This window comes from Staurois parvus, unplaced genomic scaffold, assembly GCF_062004578.1.
Source record: "Staurois parvus isolate SC_StPar_1 unplaced genomic scaffold, SC_StPar_1.0 ptg000569l, whole genome shotgun sequence".
In the NCBI taxonomy this organism is placed as follows: Eukaryota; Metazoa; Chordata; class Amphibia; order Anura; family Ranidae; genus Staurois; species Staurois parvus.
In genome coordinates, this window is record NW_028318365.1 from 908088 (window position 1) to 923962 (window position 15875).

General features: G+C 42.9%; 1 protein-coding gene across 1 annotated transcript in view; it reads right to left on the reverse strand.

Moving 5' to 3' along the window:
• LOC149450642 (uncharacterized) overlaps window positions 1–15875 on the reverse strand; it is a 79895-nt gene that overhangs the window by 16512 nt on the left and 47508 nt on the right. Inside the window, exon 14 of the mRNA XM_089691684.1 lies at window positions 12867–13730. Within this exon, the coding sequence (XP_089547810.1) occupies window positions 12867–13730 (864 nt within the window). The remainder of the gene's footprint in view (window positions 1–12866; window positions 13731–15875) is intronic.

The window sequence follows — 15875 nt, forward strand, 5'->3', positions numbered from 1 at the left end:
CTGCCCTCACCACTGACACCCACCATGTCTGTCTTGGGCTTGCAGGAGGGACAGCTGAGCCCAGTATACATGGTGGGGGGAGGACCTTCAGTACGGCTGAATCGCTTCCACCAGAAAGCTGACAGTTGGCCTAACAAATGTAGACAACCCCCGGGTGCTGTAGCTATAAGGCCGTGCTGCTGCTGATGGAAACCTTACATTGGCCGGAGTGAAAGGGTTCCACTAATGTACATCTGCCAAATCTGTATCTGAGGAGACCATAGAAGCAGCATTAGAAAGAAATGTGAGCATGGCTTCAGTCAGGTGATGGTCCTGGTGGTCCTGGTCTTGTTCTCCTTCAGGTCCTCTCACCTTGTAGATGGTGACATGGACTTGTGTGGGAATGAGCAGGAGGGGCTCGGGGTTCTCTTGTACCCAATCAGCTTGTTGTGGATAAAACATGAAAGTGTCTTCTGGGAATTTACAGGGATTTGGATGTTTAGAGGGTCACATAAGTGGGTGGGGCTGATATTAAATAGGGGTGTGTCATATGTTAATCAGTTTCTTAGCATAAATGGTATAAATAGATCCTTGAAATGTAAACAATCTATCTCTTTTCTTCTGTTAAAGTGTCACATGTATATGATTAATAAAGTTGAATTATAATTTCACCGCACAATACCGTGGTCTGAGTTCTTCTACAAGATATCCCCCCAAATATGTCTTCTTTCAGTTATAGGGGTCTGGTGGAATGGGACACTAGCTGATGGTATCTCTTAGGCCCCTTGTACATGGGGGGTCCAGCCCCTGTGGGTGCAATGCTGGCATTATAATGCACCTGGTAGGCACAGGTACAGCGTCCAGCCCCGCTGCCTGCAGCCTGTCAAAGTCTACACTACAGCTGGACGGGGCTCAATGCTGCACCACGTTTACCTCATGTTTAGGGGGCTCCGTGTTCAGGGAGAAATGACCGCCATCCTGATCAGACAAAGCATAAAGAAGATGTAGGCAGGTGCAGTCTGCTTCTTCTACTGTAGGGGGCACCCAACCAGGGCGACATCCCAGCCTGGAGAGGAAGTCGGGGGACACTTGGTTTCTCTGTGGTTTCCCGGTTCCTGGAGACTGTGTGGAATGAAGGGGTCCATGGAGTCCTGGAGACATTTTTAATTTTTTGTTTACATATTTTAAAAATAATTTCTACCTTAAAATTACTTAAAACCCCCAAATATTATATATATTTCTTCACAGCAGCAGACACACTAGAGGATAAATTGTTAGTAGTTCTAATGTTTTATGATTTTTATTATTTTACACAATATTAGTGCAATGATTTATGAAAGGTACAATTTCAGTTAAAAATACAGTAAAGTTAATTTCTGGGACATAAATGTAATTTATTATCTAAGGTTTCAGTAAAATATAAAAGATACATTTCCCAGCACTGAATATAATGGGATCCCACATAACAGTCACTGTTCATATTCAGAATTCCTTCCTTACAATGGGATCTTGTGTCCGGATAAAGTCTTTTATAGATCCCTTGTGACATTGTGTTCTCATTGTAAAATCCTAGATTTGTAAATCTGTCGCTGATATTTATAATGGTTTTGTCCAGAAAAAGAATGGAGTGATGTGGATAGATGGAAACATATGTATAGATGAAAGATTGCTCTGTTGACTCCCCAGAGCTCCTTTCCATGAGAGATGTTTGTTCCCCCCCCAGAACTGAACAATGGTACGTTCCTGAATGGCCAGGCTGCTGGTTTGTTGAATCCAGAGTCTACATACAAGATGCCTCCACAGTGTACATTGATGGGGCTGGGAAGGCTGGTACATGTTGTTCATTTGCTCCGGGTGCAGGAGATAGGACAGAATCCCATTGTTGCCGGGTGTCCTCGCTTTCCTCAATTCTGTACTCACTTCATTTACAAAAGCAAACTATGTGAGTGGAGAAGGTGATTGTATCCGGCTGGAGCTCAGACCTGACAGGGACTCGGGATTTTGGGCCTCTTACGTCTAAGACAAATATAGTCTGAGTTGGAGAGAAGATAAAATATCATTTCTTCTCAGAGACATTCTGAGGGGTTTTCCACAATTTGTAATTGCTGACAATTCTTTTGTGGACATTCAGCTGTCAGTGGGGAAACCTGCCGACAGCTGAGGAGTCATCGGTTAGGGGTGTGACCGCCTGATTTCCGGCCAATCATTAACAACCAGATATATTTCACACAGAATTCAGATCAGTCCATCAATTGTCAGCAGATGAGAATTCCAGAGAAAGCTTCACCCTCATTCCTTCTCCACCAATCAAGGATCTCACTCCAGTTAGCCAGTCACCGTGGGCATGATTTCCTTGACATCCATCATTGGTGTCAGTGAGATAAAATAAGCCCCATTGTTGGTGTCAGTGAGATAAAATAAGCCCCATTGTTGGTGTCAGAGAGATAAAATAAGCCCCATTGTTGGTGTCAGTGAGAATAAAGTGTACCCCCAGCCCAGCATTGGTGGTCAGTGGTGGTACTTATCTGATCCCACCCTCCCACTACCTCTCTGCTGATGTCACAATTATACTTTCACTGTAGGAAAGGAGATGGCGGCTCCCAGCAGTCGGGTATAATTGCAGTGCCTGGTGATGGAACCCAGAGAGTGTTCCGGAGTCATCACCTCACTGCCACTCTGATGTGTCCTGGAACCTGCCAAACATGGAGATGATCATTTGAGAACACTTGGAAACAACAAGAAGGTTCAAACTATGAGAATTTCTTGGAGCTGCAGTTCCTCTGAGCTCCACCAGGTGGTGAGCACCCTTTTACCCAAACAGGAAGTGATGTCAGGTACAGATGGGAAGTGATGTCAGATACAGACAGGAAGTGATGTCAGGTACAGATGGGAAGTGATGTCAGGTACAGAATGGAAATTGTGTCAGGTACACACAGGAAGTGATGTCAGGTACAATGTCAGGTACACACAGGAAGTGATGTCAGGTACGGACAGGAAGTGATGTCAGGTACGGACAGGAAGTGATGTCAGGTACAGACAGGATGTTATGTCAGTTATAGATAGGAAGTTATGTCAGGTACAGACAGGAAGCTCTGGCTGAGGTGAGTTGGAAGGAAGTAGAGAGGAGACATTGCTGTGTCTTCCAGCAGACAGAAGATGTCAGTAAAGAGGCTCCACCTGATACTGGCTGCTGGGAAGGTATATAATCCCCCCGTAGTTTTCATCAGTGCCTCAGTGTTCTGCCTGTGAGCCGCTTCCCTGCTGGATCCTGTGTCCTGTATCTTTCCCCTGATTCTGGTTTCCTGCATCCTGTTCCCCCATCTCTGCTCCCCTGATTCCCAGTCCTGGGTCTGCCCGGTGTATGTCAGCTTCCCTCCATTGTACACAGTGTATTATAATCAGGTTGTTGGGTCGGTTATTTGCTGTCACATTTATTTGCTGTCACTTTTGCTTTGTTTATGGTCTGTGGGTGTCGGAGGGTGTGCTGTCCATTAGTAAACAAGACTTAAAGCGATTGTAAAGGCAACATTTTTTTTTTCTTTTAAAACAGACATGTCATACTTACTGCTGTGTGTGATGGTTTGCACAGAGCAGCCTGGATCCTCCTCTTCTCGGGTCCCCCACAGGTGCTCCTGGCCCCTCCCTCCTGCTGAGTACCCCCACAGCAAGCAGCTTGTTGCTTGTTATGGGGGCATCCAAGCAGGCTCAGGAGTGAGCTGCTGCTCTGTGTGTCCACAAAGTCCCTTCTCCCTCTTCATTGGCTCACTGGCTGTGATTGACAGCAGCAGGAGCCAATGACCCCTGCTCCTGTCTCAGCCAATGAGGAGGGAGAGTCCCCAGACTGCCAAGGATCTTGTGAACATCGCTGGATCAGGATGGGGCTCAGGTGAGTATTGGGGGGGCTGCTGCACAGAGAAGGGTATTTACCTTCATATATAGAATGCATGGAGGTAACAAACCTCCTGACTTTACACCCCCTGTAATCACACTCCTCCTACTCATCTTATTCCACATTTCTTAGGCATAGCCCACCGATCTGGTCATCCCTGCTGTCACTGGATACCTGCATTCCTTACAAGGGTTTATATTCCTCACCAGTGTACTCTGTATACCGGGCTGTATACCACAACATCCTGACCATTGTACTATGCATGCTGGGCTGTATATGACATCCTCCTGACCACTGCGCTCTGTACACAGGTCTAAGATATACTCCTGACCACTGCGCTCTGTACACAGGACTGTATATGATATACTCCTGACCACTGAGCTCTGTACACAGGCCTAAAATATAATCCTGACCACTGCACTCTGTTACACAGGCCTAAGATATAATCCTGACTACTGCACTCTGGGATGGAAATCACATACTCCTGACCACTGCGCTCTGTACACAGGGCTGTATGATATACTCCTGACCACTGCACTCTGTACTCTGGGATGGAAATCATATACTCCTGACCACTGCGCTCTGTACACAAGGCTGTATGATATACTCCTGACCACTGCACTCTGTACTCTGGGATGGAAATCACATACTCCTGACCACTGCGCTCTGTACACAGGGCTGTATGATATACTCCTGACCACTGCACTCTATACACAGGGCTGTATGATATACTCCTGACCGCTGCACTCTGTACGCAGGGCAGTATATGACATACTCCTGACCGCTGCACTCCACACAGGCCTAAGATATAATCCTGACCACTGCACTCTGTAGACAGGGCTGTATATGATATACTCCTGACCACTGCACTCTGTACACAGGAATGTATATGATATACTCCTGACCACTGTGCTCTTTACACAGAGTTGTATGTGATATACTACTGACCACTGCACTCTATACACAGGCCTAAGATATAATCCTGACCACTGCACTCTGTACACAGAGCTGTATATGACATACTCCTTGTGACAATCAGACCCCAGCCCTTCTCACCAAACTCGTGACCAAAGGACTAGCCAATCTAAAACTGCGCTGTCACGTGCATAACAATGCCACACCCAGCTGCACCCTGCACAAAGATTTTCCAGCTAATGGACCACAATCTGTGTACCGGCGGCCTGAGAGAGATTGTTAATAGGTCAGGTTAATTATGCAATGAACCCTTCACACTGCCACCACCGCCTTTTTGTACAGAGAAAGAGGAAACCCGGCAATATCAGCAATAACACTATGATGTTTGAATAATAGTTTGTCTACACAATGTCACTGCAGACAGATGTATGCAGATTTAAAACACACAGTAGCGCTCTTCAGAGGCAGGGATTCTTAGTTGCATTAAAGAGCTTTAGAAACAGTTCAACACTTTCAGAATGTAAGATTATTACTAAAAGGTCAAAAGGGTGCAATAAAAATATTTACAGAAAAATATGTAGCCAATATATATATAAATATACAGAGAACAATAACACAGCAAAGAGATAACAGAGAGAAGTTTAGAGGGTTAAAGTACTTGCCACACGTCCTGGGTTAAGCAGATTAGTTTTCAGAGGAAAAGGATTTCTTATCTCCCACTGTCAGTTTTGATGTTAAAACGGAGATTTTTCAACTCACCCCAACTCAGCTTAGCATTTTCTAGCAACTCCACAGGGTGTCTCCCTGGAGCAGTAAACCAATCGCCTCATTTGGGGAGGGAGGTGTAGGTGGAGACCTAAGCTAAGACCAAAAACTCTCATAGCTTCTATTATGATTCATAACTTATTCTCGGGGCATTTAGCAGCCTTGAAATATCAGAAACAAGAACGAGCGCTAGATCTATAGGGCAGAAGCAGCTAGCATGAAAGGTAATTCCCTCAAAACCTTCTATATCACTGAGATCTCATATACCATGCAGCGCTAAAATTATTCAATAATATCCTCAAAGTGTGCTTAAATATCGTCTCTATTTAGCCAAAACGATTCAAATAGTAAATGAATATTCAACAATAATACAGGTAGGTGATGAGTCGTGACAGTCTCTTAGATATTTAAATCATAGTATGGTGACTTCGGTGATAAATATAGCTGTAGAATGCACTAACCAGAGAGAGCTTAATATTGCGCATGTAATAGATGGTATTAGGTAATCTGGGGTTGGGCATCCAGGACACAGATCTGTTGAAGAACGCCACCAGAGATAGTAGTATTTCAGCCAATATATCCAGGTTATGCAATCCAGATCCACCAGGGGGAGCCAGCAGTCTAGATGTCATCCAGGATCCAAGGCTCAGAAACACAGATGAATATCAGATGGTTGCAATCTCTCAGAGGGTGCCAGTAATTAACCTGTCATCTCAGGGGATCCTTTAGGAGGTGGGCTCAAAGAAAAAGGAGCCCAAGCACAAATAGTTCTATAGTGCAACACCGTTTTTACTCAGAATTTGTATAAAAAAGATAATAGTGACACTTACACTTTTAATTTTCTGTTGGCATCTGGCCAGATGAGAGATCCACGTGGCTGAGTCACTGAGAGCAACTTCCTGACATGTTTCATGCAATGGCACATTATCAAAGGAAGCTGATTGCTCTCAGTGACAGCTCTTATATAGTGTGGGCGGCGCATGCTCTTTAGATGATCGTGACGTCATCGTCGGATGCTCGCGCATGCGCAGATCGTCCGCGCGGCAGCCATTTTGAAGAAGACCAAAAATGCATTGACTTCTATGGGGGATTTTTCTCAGTGGGAAAGGACATGTGAACTCAATCAGTACAGAATCTATGTATTGAGCCACTAATTCTCACGTGTTTAGATGGTTAAATAAACACGTATATTCTAGTTTAAATAGCAGAGATTGTCTAGATCTCTTCCTTTGAATCCCAAAGTTGATTATATCCCCTCATTTATTTATTATAAATTTTACTCAGTATGTTTAATGAAGTGGTGGAACTACAAGTCTCAGTTTGCTAGCGATCTCCATAGTATGCGCAGACCACAAATATAATTAGTCAACAGGCATTGAATACTTAATATTACACATTAAAAATAGACTGTATATATGAAAAAACAGTATATGCCTATAAAATAACAATGAATTATATGTATATAAAATATTAATAATCCATAAAAATACACAAAAAATGAATCCAAATGATATCTGTATGAGTATAATAGGATTATAAAACGCTCCATATACATACATAAAATAACATAATAGTTAAAAAATGTAAAATGATGTGCTTGATATTAGTTATGTAAAAAAATATTCTCCCGTGCATATCTTATATTTATGTTCACACCTATAGTTGACAACCTTTAATAAATATATTTGGTAAATAAATGTATAGATAAAAAATGGGTGAGCTACCCAATGCAAAAATAATAAAAAATATTAAAAAACATCACTCCCTAAAATATAGGATATTTTAGTGGCTGTGAATGAGTTTTCTTACTATTAAGATGAGTATTAAAAATAATGATATAATAAAATTCATAACCATAGACCATTTCCTTCGAAAATTGGAAGAATGTTCCCATAACTGTTATGATTAATTCTAAACAGAGGAGAGTTAACTAGTATCTATATAACAATTAATATCTAATTCCACATTCAAGCCTAGCGGTGCCGAGGTACACAACAGATAAATCCATTTAGTTTCTAATCTCGATACCGCACGGCGTTTAAAAATACCCCTCCAATGGCTATTTACAATATCAATTCCCATAAATTTCAAACCGTGCGGATTTTTACCATGGGTTTCCTTAAAGTGCATTGATACTGAGTGGTCTTTGAACCCCTTTTTTATATTTGAAGATGTTCCCTGAGTCTGTCCCGCAACTTTCTTGTAGTTCTACCAATGTATTGTTTCCCACATTCGCATTCCAGTAGATATACCACATGAGTGCTATAACATGTTATTGTTCCTTGAATGTCATATGTTTTACCAATGATACTGGAGTGGAAACTCTTAATTGGTTTTTTATGTATTCCATTGTAGGTGCATAACATGCACCTATTGCAGGGGTACAATCCTTTATGGTTCAAGTTAAAGGAGAGGTTTTTGGGTGGCTTGACAATATTTGGTGCCAGAATATTCCTCAACGGTGGGTCTTTTTTAAATGTGATTTCAGGATGACTGGGTAATGATTCACCAAGTATAGGATCGTTCCTGAGAATGGGACAGTTTTTCTTACTAATTCTAGATACACTTCTATGTTGCAACGAATAGTTCGTAATGAAGGGACAGAATCTTTCATTGTTCCGTTGAACTTTAGGACCAAGGAGATTCTCTCTGTCCAAGTTACCAACTTCTATGATCTCCTTGTCCAAAACTTCAGTATTGTACCCTTTCTCAGCAAATTGTGCTTTGAGAGTATTAACTTGGGAAGTGTAATCTTCTAATTTATCGCAATTTCTGCGAATGCGTAAGAACTGACTCTTGGGGATCCCATTTAGCCATCTGGGATGATGGCAACTAGTTTTTGGGATGAAACTGTTTCTATCTGTGGTTTTAAAAAAACTTTGGTTAAAATACTTGTCCCTTCTCTAAAAAGTGTTAAATCTAAAAAGTGTATTTCGTAGTAACTGTATTCATACGTCAGTTTGATATTATGATTAATATAATTTAAAGTGTTAAAAAAGTTAGTTAATGTGAATCCACAGGAGTAAAATATTGTCTATATAGCGTTTATAAAAAATGAGGTCTGGCCAGTCCCTAGAATAAATAATCTCCTCCTCCCAGTTAGCCATGAAGAGATTGGCTAGGCTGGGGGCAAATTTTGCCCCCATATCAACCCCTGTGGTTTGTAAGTAATATTTGTCGCCAAACCAAAAATAGTTATGTCATTGCAAAATCAAGGAGTTCTAGAATCAAGTTTTTTTGTAACATTGAAATATCCTCCGATTCATTTAAGTAAGGATCCACTGCCATCAAACCTTCAGTGTTTTATGTTGCTGTACAGTGACGCTACGTCCGCCGTCACTAAATACGTGGGATGTTGTAACTTCATAGTTTTCAGGTCCAATAAAACCTGTTTGGTATCCTTTAAAAATGCAGGAGTATTATTAACCAGCGGTTGTAAAAAGAAATCTATATACTCCCCAATCACGTTAGTAATCCTATACCGCTTACTATTGGTCTTCCTGGCCGTTTAATCGGATTTTTATGGACTTTTGGTAAGCAATAGAAGACAGGTAATCTGGGAGCAATAGGGCACAGGTAGTCCTTCTCTTTTGTGTTTAATATCCCTGCTTCATAACCTCTTTTCAGAATGCACTTAAGAGACTTTTTATACAACATCAGAGGGTTATTCTGTAATACTTGATGTGTGTTTCTATCATTCAATATATCACATACTTGTGTTATGTAATCTTTTTTGTCTAGGACAACCACTCCGCCCCCTTTATCAGCTGGGCGGATAACAAGCTCTTTCTCTTTTAGTAAATCATCCTTCAGTTTCACAATTTCTTTTGGGCCGTTGTAGTCCCATTTATTAATTTTTAATTTCTGTAAATCCTTTAGGAGCATGTTCTTAAAAATAGAAACGTGGGAGTGCGGTGGAGGATTAAATAGGGAGGCATTCTTAAGATGCGATGATTTTATGTGTACCTGTCTACACAGGGCTGTATGTGACATGTTCCTGACCACTGCACTCTATACACAGGGCTGTGTATGACATGTTCCTGACCACTGCACTCTATACACAGGCCTAAGATATAATCCTGACCACTACATTCTATATACAGGGCTGTGTATGACATGTTCCTGACCACTGCACTCTATACACAGGGCTGTGTATGACATGTTCCTGACCACTGCACTCTATACACAGGGCTGTGTATGACATGTTTCTGACCACTGCACTCAATACACAGGGCTGTATATGACATACTCCTGACCACTGCACTCAATACACAGAGCTGTATATGACATGTGCCTGACCACTGCACTCTATACACAGGGCTGTATATGACATGTTCCTGACCACTGCACTCAATACACTGGGCTGTATATGACATGTTTCTGACCACTGCACTCTATGCACAGGCCTGATATAATCCTGACCACTACACTCTGTACACAGGGCTTTATATGACATGTTCCTGACCACTGCACTCTATACACAGGGCTGTGTATGACATGTTCCTGACCACTGCACTCTATACACAGGGCTGTATATGACATACTCCTGACCACTGCACTCTATACACAGAGCTGTATATGACATGTGCCTGACCACTGCACTCAATACACAGAGCTGTATATGACATGTGCCTGACCACTGCACTCTATACACAGGGCTGTATATGACATGTTTCTGACCACTGCACTCTATACACAGGGCTGTATATGACATGTTCCTGACCACTACACTCTATACACAGGGCTTTATATGACATGTTCCTGACTACTGCACTCTGTACACAGGGCTGTATATGACATGTTCCTGACCACTGCACTCTATACACAGGGCTGTATATGACATGTTCCTGACCACTGCACTCTGTACACAGGTATGTCATATACTCCTTACCACTACATTCTGTACTCCAGGATGGAAATCACATACTACTGACCACTACACTCTGTACTCTGGGATGGAAATCACATACTACTGACCACTACACTCTGTACTCTGGGATGTAAATCACATACTCCTGACCACTACATTCTGTACTCTGGGATGGAAATCACATACTCCTGACCACTACACTCTGTACTCTGGGATGTACATCACATACTCCTGACCACTACACTCTGTACTCTGGGATGTAAATCACATACTCCTGACCACTACACTCTGTATTCTGGGATGTAAATCACATACTCCTGACCACTACACTCTGTACTCTGGGATGGAAATCACATACTCCTGACCACTACACTCTGTACTCGGAGATGGAAATCACATACTCCTGACCACTACACTCTGTACTCTGGGATGTAAATCACATACTCCTGACCACTACACTCTACTCTGGGATGGAAATCACATACTCCTGACCACTGCACTCTGTTCTCTGGGATGGAAATCACATACTCCTGACCACTGCACTCTGTACTCTGGGATGTACATCACATACTCCTGACCACTACACTCTGTATTCTGGGATGTAAATCACATACTCCTGACCACTACACTCTGTACTCTGGGATGGAAATCACATACTCCTGACCACTACACTCTGTACTCGGAGATGGAAATCACATACTCCTGACCACTACACTCTGTACTCTGGGATGTAAATCACATACTCCTGACCACTACACTCTGTACTCGGAGATGTAAATCACATACTCCTGACCACTACACTCTGTGCTCTGGGATGTAAATCACATACTCCTGACCACTACACTCTGTACTCGGAGATGGAAATCACATACTCCTGACCACTACACTCTGTACTCGGAGATGAAAATCACATACTCCTGACCACTACACTCTGTACTCGGAGATGGAAATCACATACTCCTGACCACTGCACTCTGTTCTCTGGGATGGAAATCACATACTCCTGACCACTGCACTCTGTACTCTGGGATGTACATCACATACTCCTGACCACTACACTCTGTATTCTGGGATGTAAATCACATACTCCTGACCACTACACTCTGTACTCGGAGATGGAAATCACATACTCCTGACCACTACACTCTGTACTCGGAGATGGAAATCACATACTCCTGACCACTACACTCTGTACTCGGAGATGGAAATCACATACTCCTGACCACTACACTCTGTGCTCTGGGATGGAAATCACATACTCCTGACCACTACACTCTGTGCTCTGGGATGTAAATCACATACTCCTGACCACTACACTCTGTACTCGGAGATGGAAATCACATACTCCTGACCACTACACTCTGTACTCGGAGATGAAAATCACATACTCCTGACCACTACACTCTGTACTCGGAGATGGAAATCACATACTCCTGACCACTGCAAGGGGGGTGATGAAATAGTCATCACCTGTCTAACGTGCAGCATAAAAGAGTTCCAAGGTACATAAGGACAGATGAGCGAGGTCTTACAGGGACAGAGGAAAATAGTCATTTTAAGAGGGACTGTGATGGATTTGGTAAAATGCCTATTTCGTTTCCTATTGAATATATATATTTTTTATACACATTTTATAAATATTTACTTTTATACTTTAATACATATGTTGTGTGAATATTTTCTGCCTGCTGGGCTTTGTGGTACTTTAAAAAATCCTTGCTTAAGAAATGTTTCGCTCACACACACTGACCCCCTCCCATCGTCCCAACTTGAGACAAAGGAATGTTTTTCTTTCTATAGATAAGACTTGGAAGAAGATCACACCTATACCATGACGGAGAATGTTTTCCTGTGGAAATGACCAAAGACTGATATAATACTTATGCTGTCGTCACATGACTCTGATGCTGTTGTCACATGACTCTGATGCTGTCCTCACATGACTCTGATGCTGTCCTCACATGACTCTGATGCTGTCCTCACATGACTCTGATGCTGTCCTCACATGACTCTCGCATCATTCTGCATATATAAGTTCACTTTCTCATTATAATAAACTAGAAGTATTCATAGACTGAACATGTGTGTCAGCGTGAGTCTCTTCCAATGTGCGCACATTCCAAAGCTAGCGTCATAAATTAGGAAAGGAACAGATAATCAACGGACATTTTTAGTCCTCTTCTAAATCAATATCATTATCAGGAAACGCAACTCCGACACCCAAGAAGGGCTGAAGTTGTGTCCTTCATTTCCAGGATCTACTGACCACTCTGCACCCCGACATTTACTGCACTTCATCCATGTCTTTGGGGGCCTCTCATCTCCTTATCAACTGTTTCTTCCATGATGAAGATCAGCCATGGAGTATAGGAAGACAGGACTTCAGTGAGGAACATTTCCCTCACTCAGGACAGGAAAGTGGATTCTTCCCCGTGTGAGATCTCTGATGTTTGTAAAGATTAGACTTCCTTGTAAAATATTTCCCACACTCAGGACAAGAATACGGCTTCTCCCCTGTGTGAGATCTCTGGTGTGTGTAAAGATTGGACTTACTTGTAAAACATTTCCCGCACTCAGGACAGGAATACGGCTTCTCCCCTGTGTGAGATCTCTGATGTGTGTAAAGACTGGACTTCACTGAAAAACATTTCCCGCACTCAGGACAGGAATATGGCTTCTCCCCCGTGTGAGATCTCTGATGTCTGTAAAGATTGGACTTTAGTAAAAAACATTTCCAGCACTCAGAACAGGAATACGGCTTCTCCCCCGTGTGGGATCTCTGATGTTTGCACAGATGGGTCTTCGTTGAAAAACATTTCCCGCACTCGGGACAGGAATACGGCTTCTCCCCTGTGTGAGATCTCTGATGTCTGTAAAGATTGGACTTCCCTGAAAAACATTTCCCGCACTCAGGACAGGAATACGGCTTCTCCTCCATGTGAGATATTTTATGCACATTAACATGGGATTTAGAACTGAAACATTTCCCGCACTCTGAACAGGAATATGGCTTCTCCCCCGTGTGAGATCTTTTATGCACGTTAAGATGGTATGTAGAATGGAAACATTTCCCGCACTCAGTACAGGAGAACCTCTTCCCTGTTGGAAGGCCGGCCCGGTCCCGCACAGTCTGAGGTTCCTCAGGATACGAGGAATCCGATGGTCCATCTACACTGGGTGGTGCCGGATGGACATTGGAGGGAGCCGGGTTTTCTCCTGGACTATACTGTGTGATGTCCTCATCTTCTACTTTCCAGTCTGGAGACAAAGTGAGACAATCCTCGGAGGTTTTCCTCATCTCCCGGCCCTGGACTAAAATACAAAGACAAAGAGGATTACTAGACAGGAGCTGATTGGTTCCCCCAAACCAGGACTCCGCCCACATCAGGCAGCTTGGTCTGTGAGGAGCGCACAATTCCACCCTCAAGGGAACTAGGAAATGACTCCTCTGATCTCCTACCAGGTCATTTCTTTATTCATGGACCTTAGTCAGAGAGTGAGGAAACAACCAGAACTGTCTTTTATAGGAGGGACAGTGATGAGGGGATTATAGGACGAGGGTCCCCACCCCCTCTATCACTCATCGCCATCTTCCCAACACAAGAAGTACTGCACTTCCTTATTTAGTCCATGATTTAGTCATGAAGAACAGCGGGGCTGAGCCCCACCAGAGGTCAGAGAGTGAGGATGGGGGGAGAACAACCAAGATGAAGACTGGACTGATCCTGAAGACCACCATCATTGGGGTATTGACTCCTCCCTCATTATCACTTTCTGTTTAAGGGTCCAAAGTTGGAGGATGTTATCACATTATTATCACCATGTAAAAGTCTGTGCTCCAATCACATCATCCGATATAAAATGTCTAGCTGGGAGGAAATGGGTGTAACAAAAGAGACTCCATATTATGTATATATATATAGCAGTGGGGGGAGAGAAGAGGTCAGGAGTATGTAATGTACAACAGAGTATATAGTGCAGGGGTCAGGAGTATGTAATGTACAACAGAGTATATAGTGCAGGGGTCAGGAGTATGTAATGTACAACAGAGTATATAGTGCAGGGGTCAGGAGTATGTAATGTACAACAGAGTATATAGTGCAGGGGTCAGGAGTATTTAATGTACAACATAGAGTATATAGTGCAGGGGTCAGGAGTATGTAATGTACAATATAAATTATACAGTGTAAGGGTCAGGGTTCATAATATTGATATTAAGTAATCAGTGGAACATTAAATGTTTACTGTAGACAAGTTGCAGAGATCCCACACCGCTGCCTCCCATCTCCTGAGACTGCACTCAGTGACTTGGGTCTGAGACACTACAGACATATCCCTCCACCCGGCACAGCCAGCAGACAACAGAGCAAGCAACCCTGGGAGAAATGTTCTGTCAGAGATCTTACTAGACCCGGGAATGGGGAAGAAGACTCAAAGCACACACCCCAGGTGCCTAGGTTAATGCTAATGGTGAAAACTTAACATTTTGCAGCCAGCTGAACCCCAGAATCTCCAAAAATCCTGTCTAGATATTTAAATTGTGTCTTACAGACTGATATTGCCAAGTGTTGACTCTACTCTGGACCAATCAGTGAGCAGTATGGGTGGAGGAATGGATTTAGTGTTCATGACTAGAGATGAGCGAAGAATTCAAAAATTCGATTCGGCTGATTCGGCGAATTCCAGTATGAAATTCGATTCGATGCGAATTTCTCCGCTACGAAGATGACTTATAAAAAGGGTTTCTAGGCTTCAGAGAGCCTTTAAATTAGTGCAGAACACTGTACCTTTAATTTAAATGCCCTTGGAGATCAGGAAGGAGAAGGAGAAGGATGAGAAGAAGGAGAAGGAGAAGGATGAGAAGATGGAGAAGGAGAAGGATGAGAAGAAGGAGAAGGAGAAGGATGAGAAGAAGGAGAAGGAGAAGGATGAGAAGAAGGAGAAGGAGAAGGATGAGAAGAAGGAGAAGGATAAGGATGAGAAGAAGGAGAAGGATGAGAAGATGGAGAAGGAGAAGGATGAGAAGAAGGAGAAGGAGAAGGATGAGAAGAAGGAGAAGGATGAGAAGAAGGAGAAGGATAAGAAGAAGGAGAAGGATGAGAAGAAGGAGAAGGATGAGGAGAAGGAGAAGGATGAGAAGAAGGAGAAGGATGAGAAGAAGGAGAAGGAGAAGGATGAGAAGAAGGAGAAGGATGAGAAGAAGGAGAAGGAGAAGGATGAGAAGAAGGAGAAGGATGAGGAGAAGGAGAAGGAGAAGGATGAGAAGAAGGAGAAGGATGAGAAGATGGAGAAGGAGAAGGATGAGAAGAAGGAGAAGGAGAAGGATGAGAAGAAGGAGAAGGAGAAGGATGAGAAGAAGGAGAAGGAGAAGGATGAGAAGGATGAGAAGAAGGAGAAGGATGAGAAGAAGGAGAAGGATGAGAAGAAGGAGAAGGAGAAGGATGAGAAGAAGGAGAA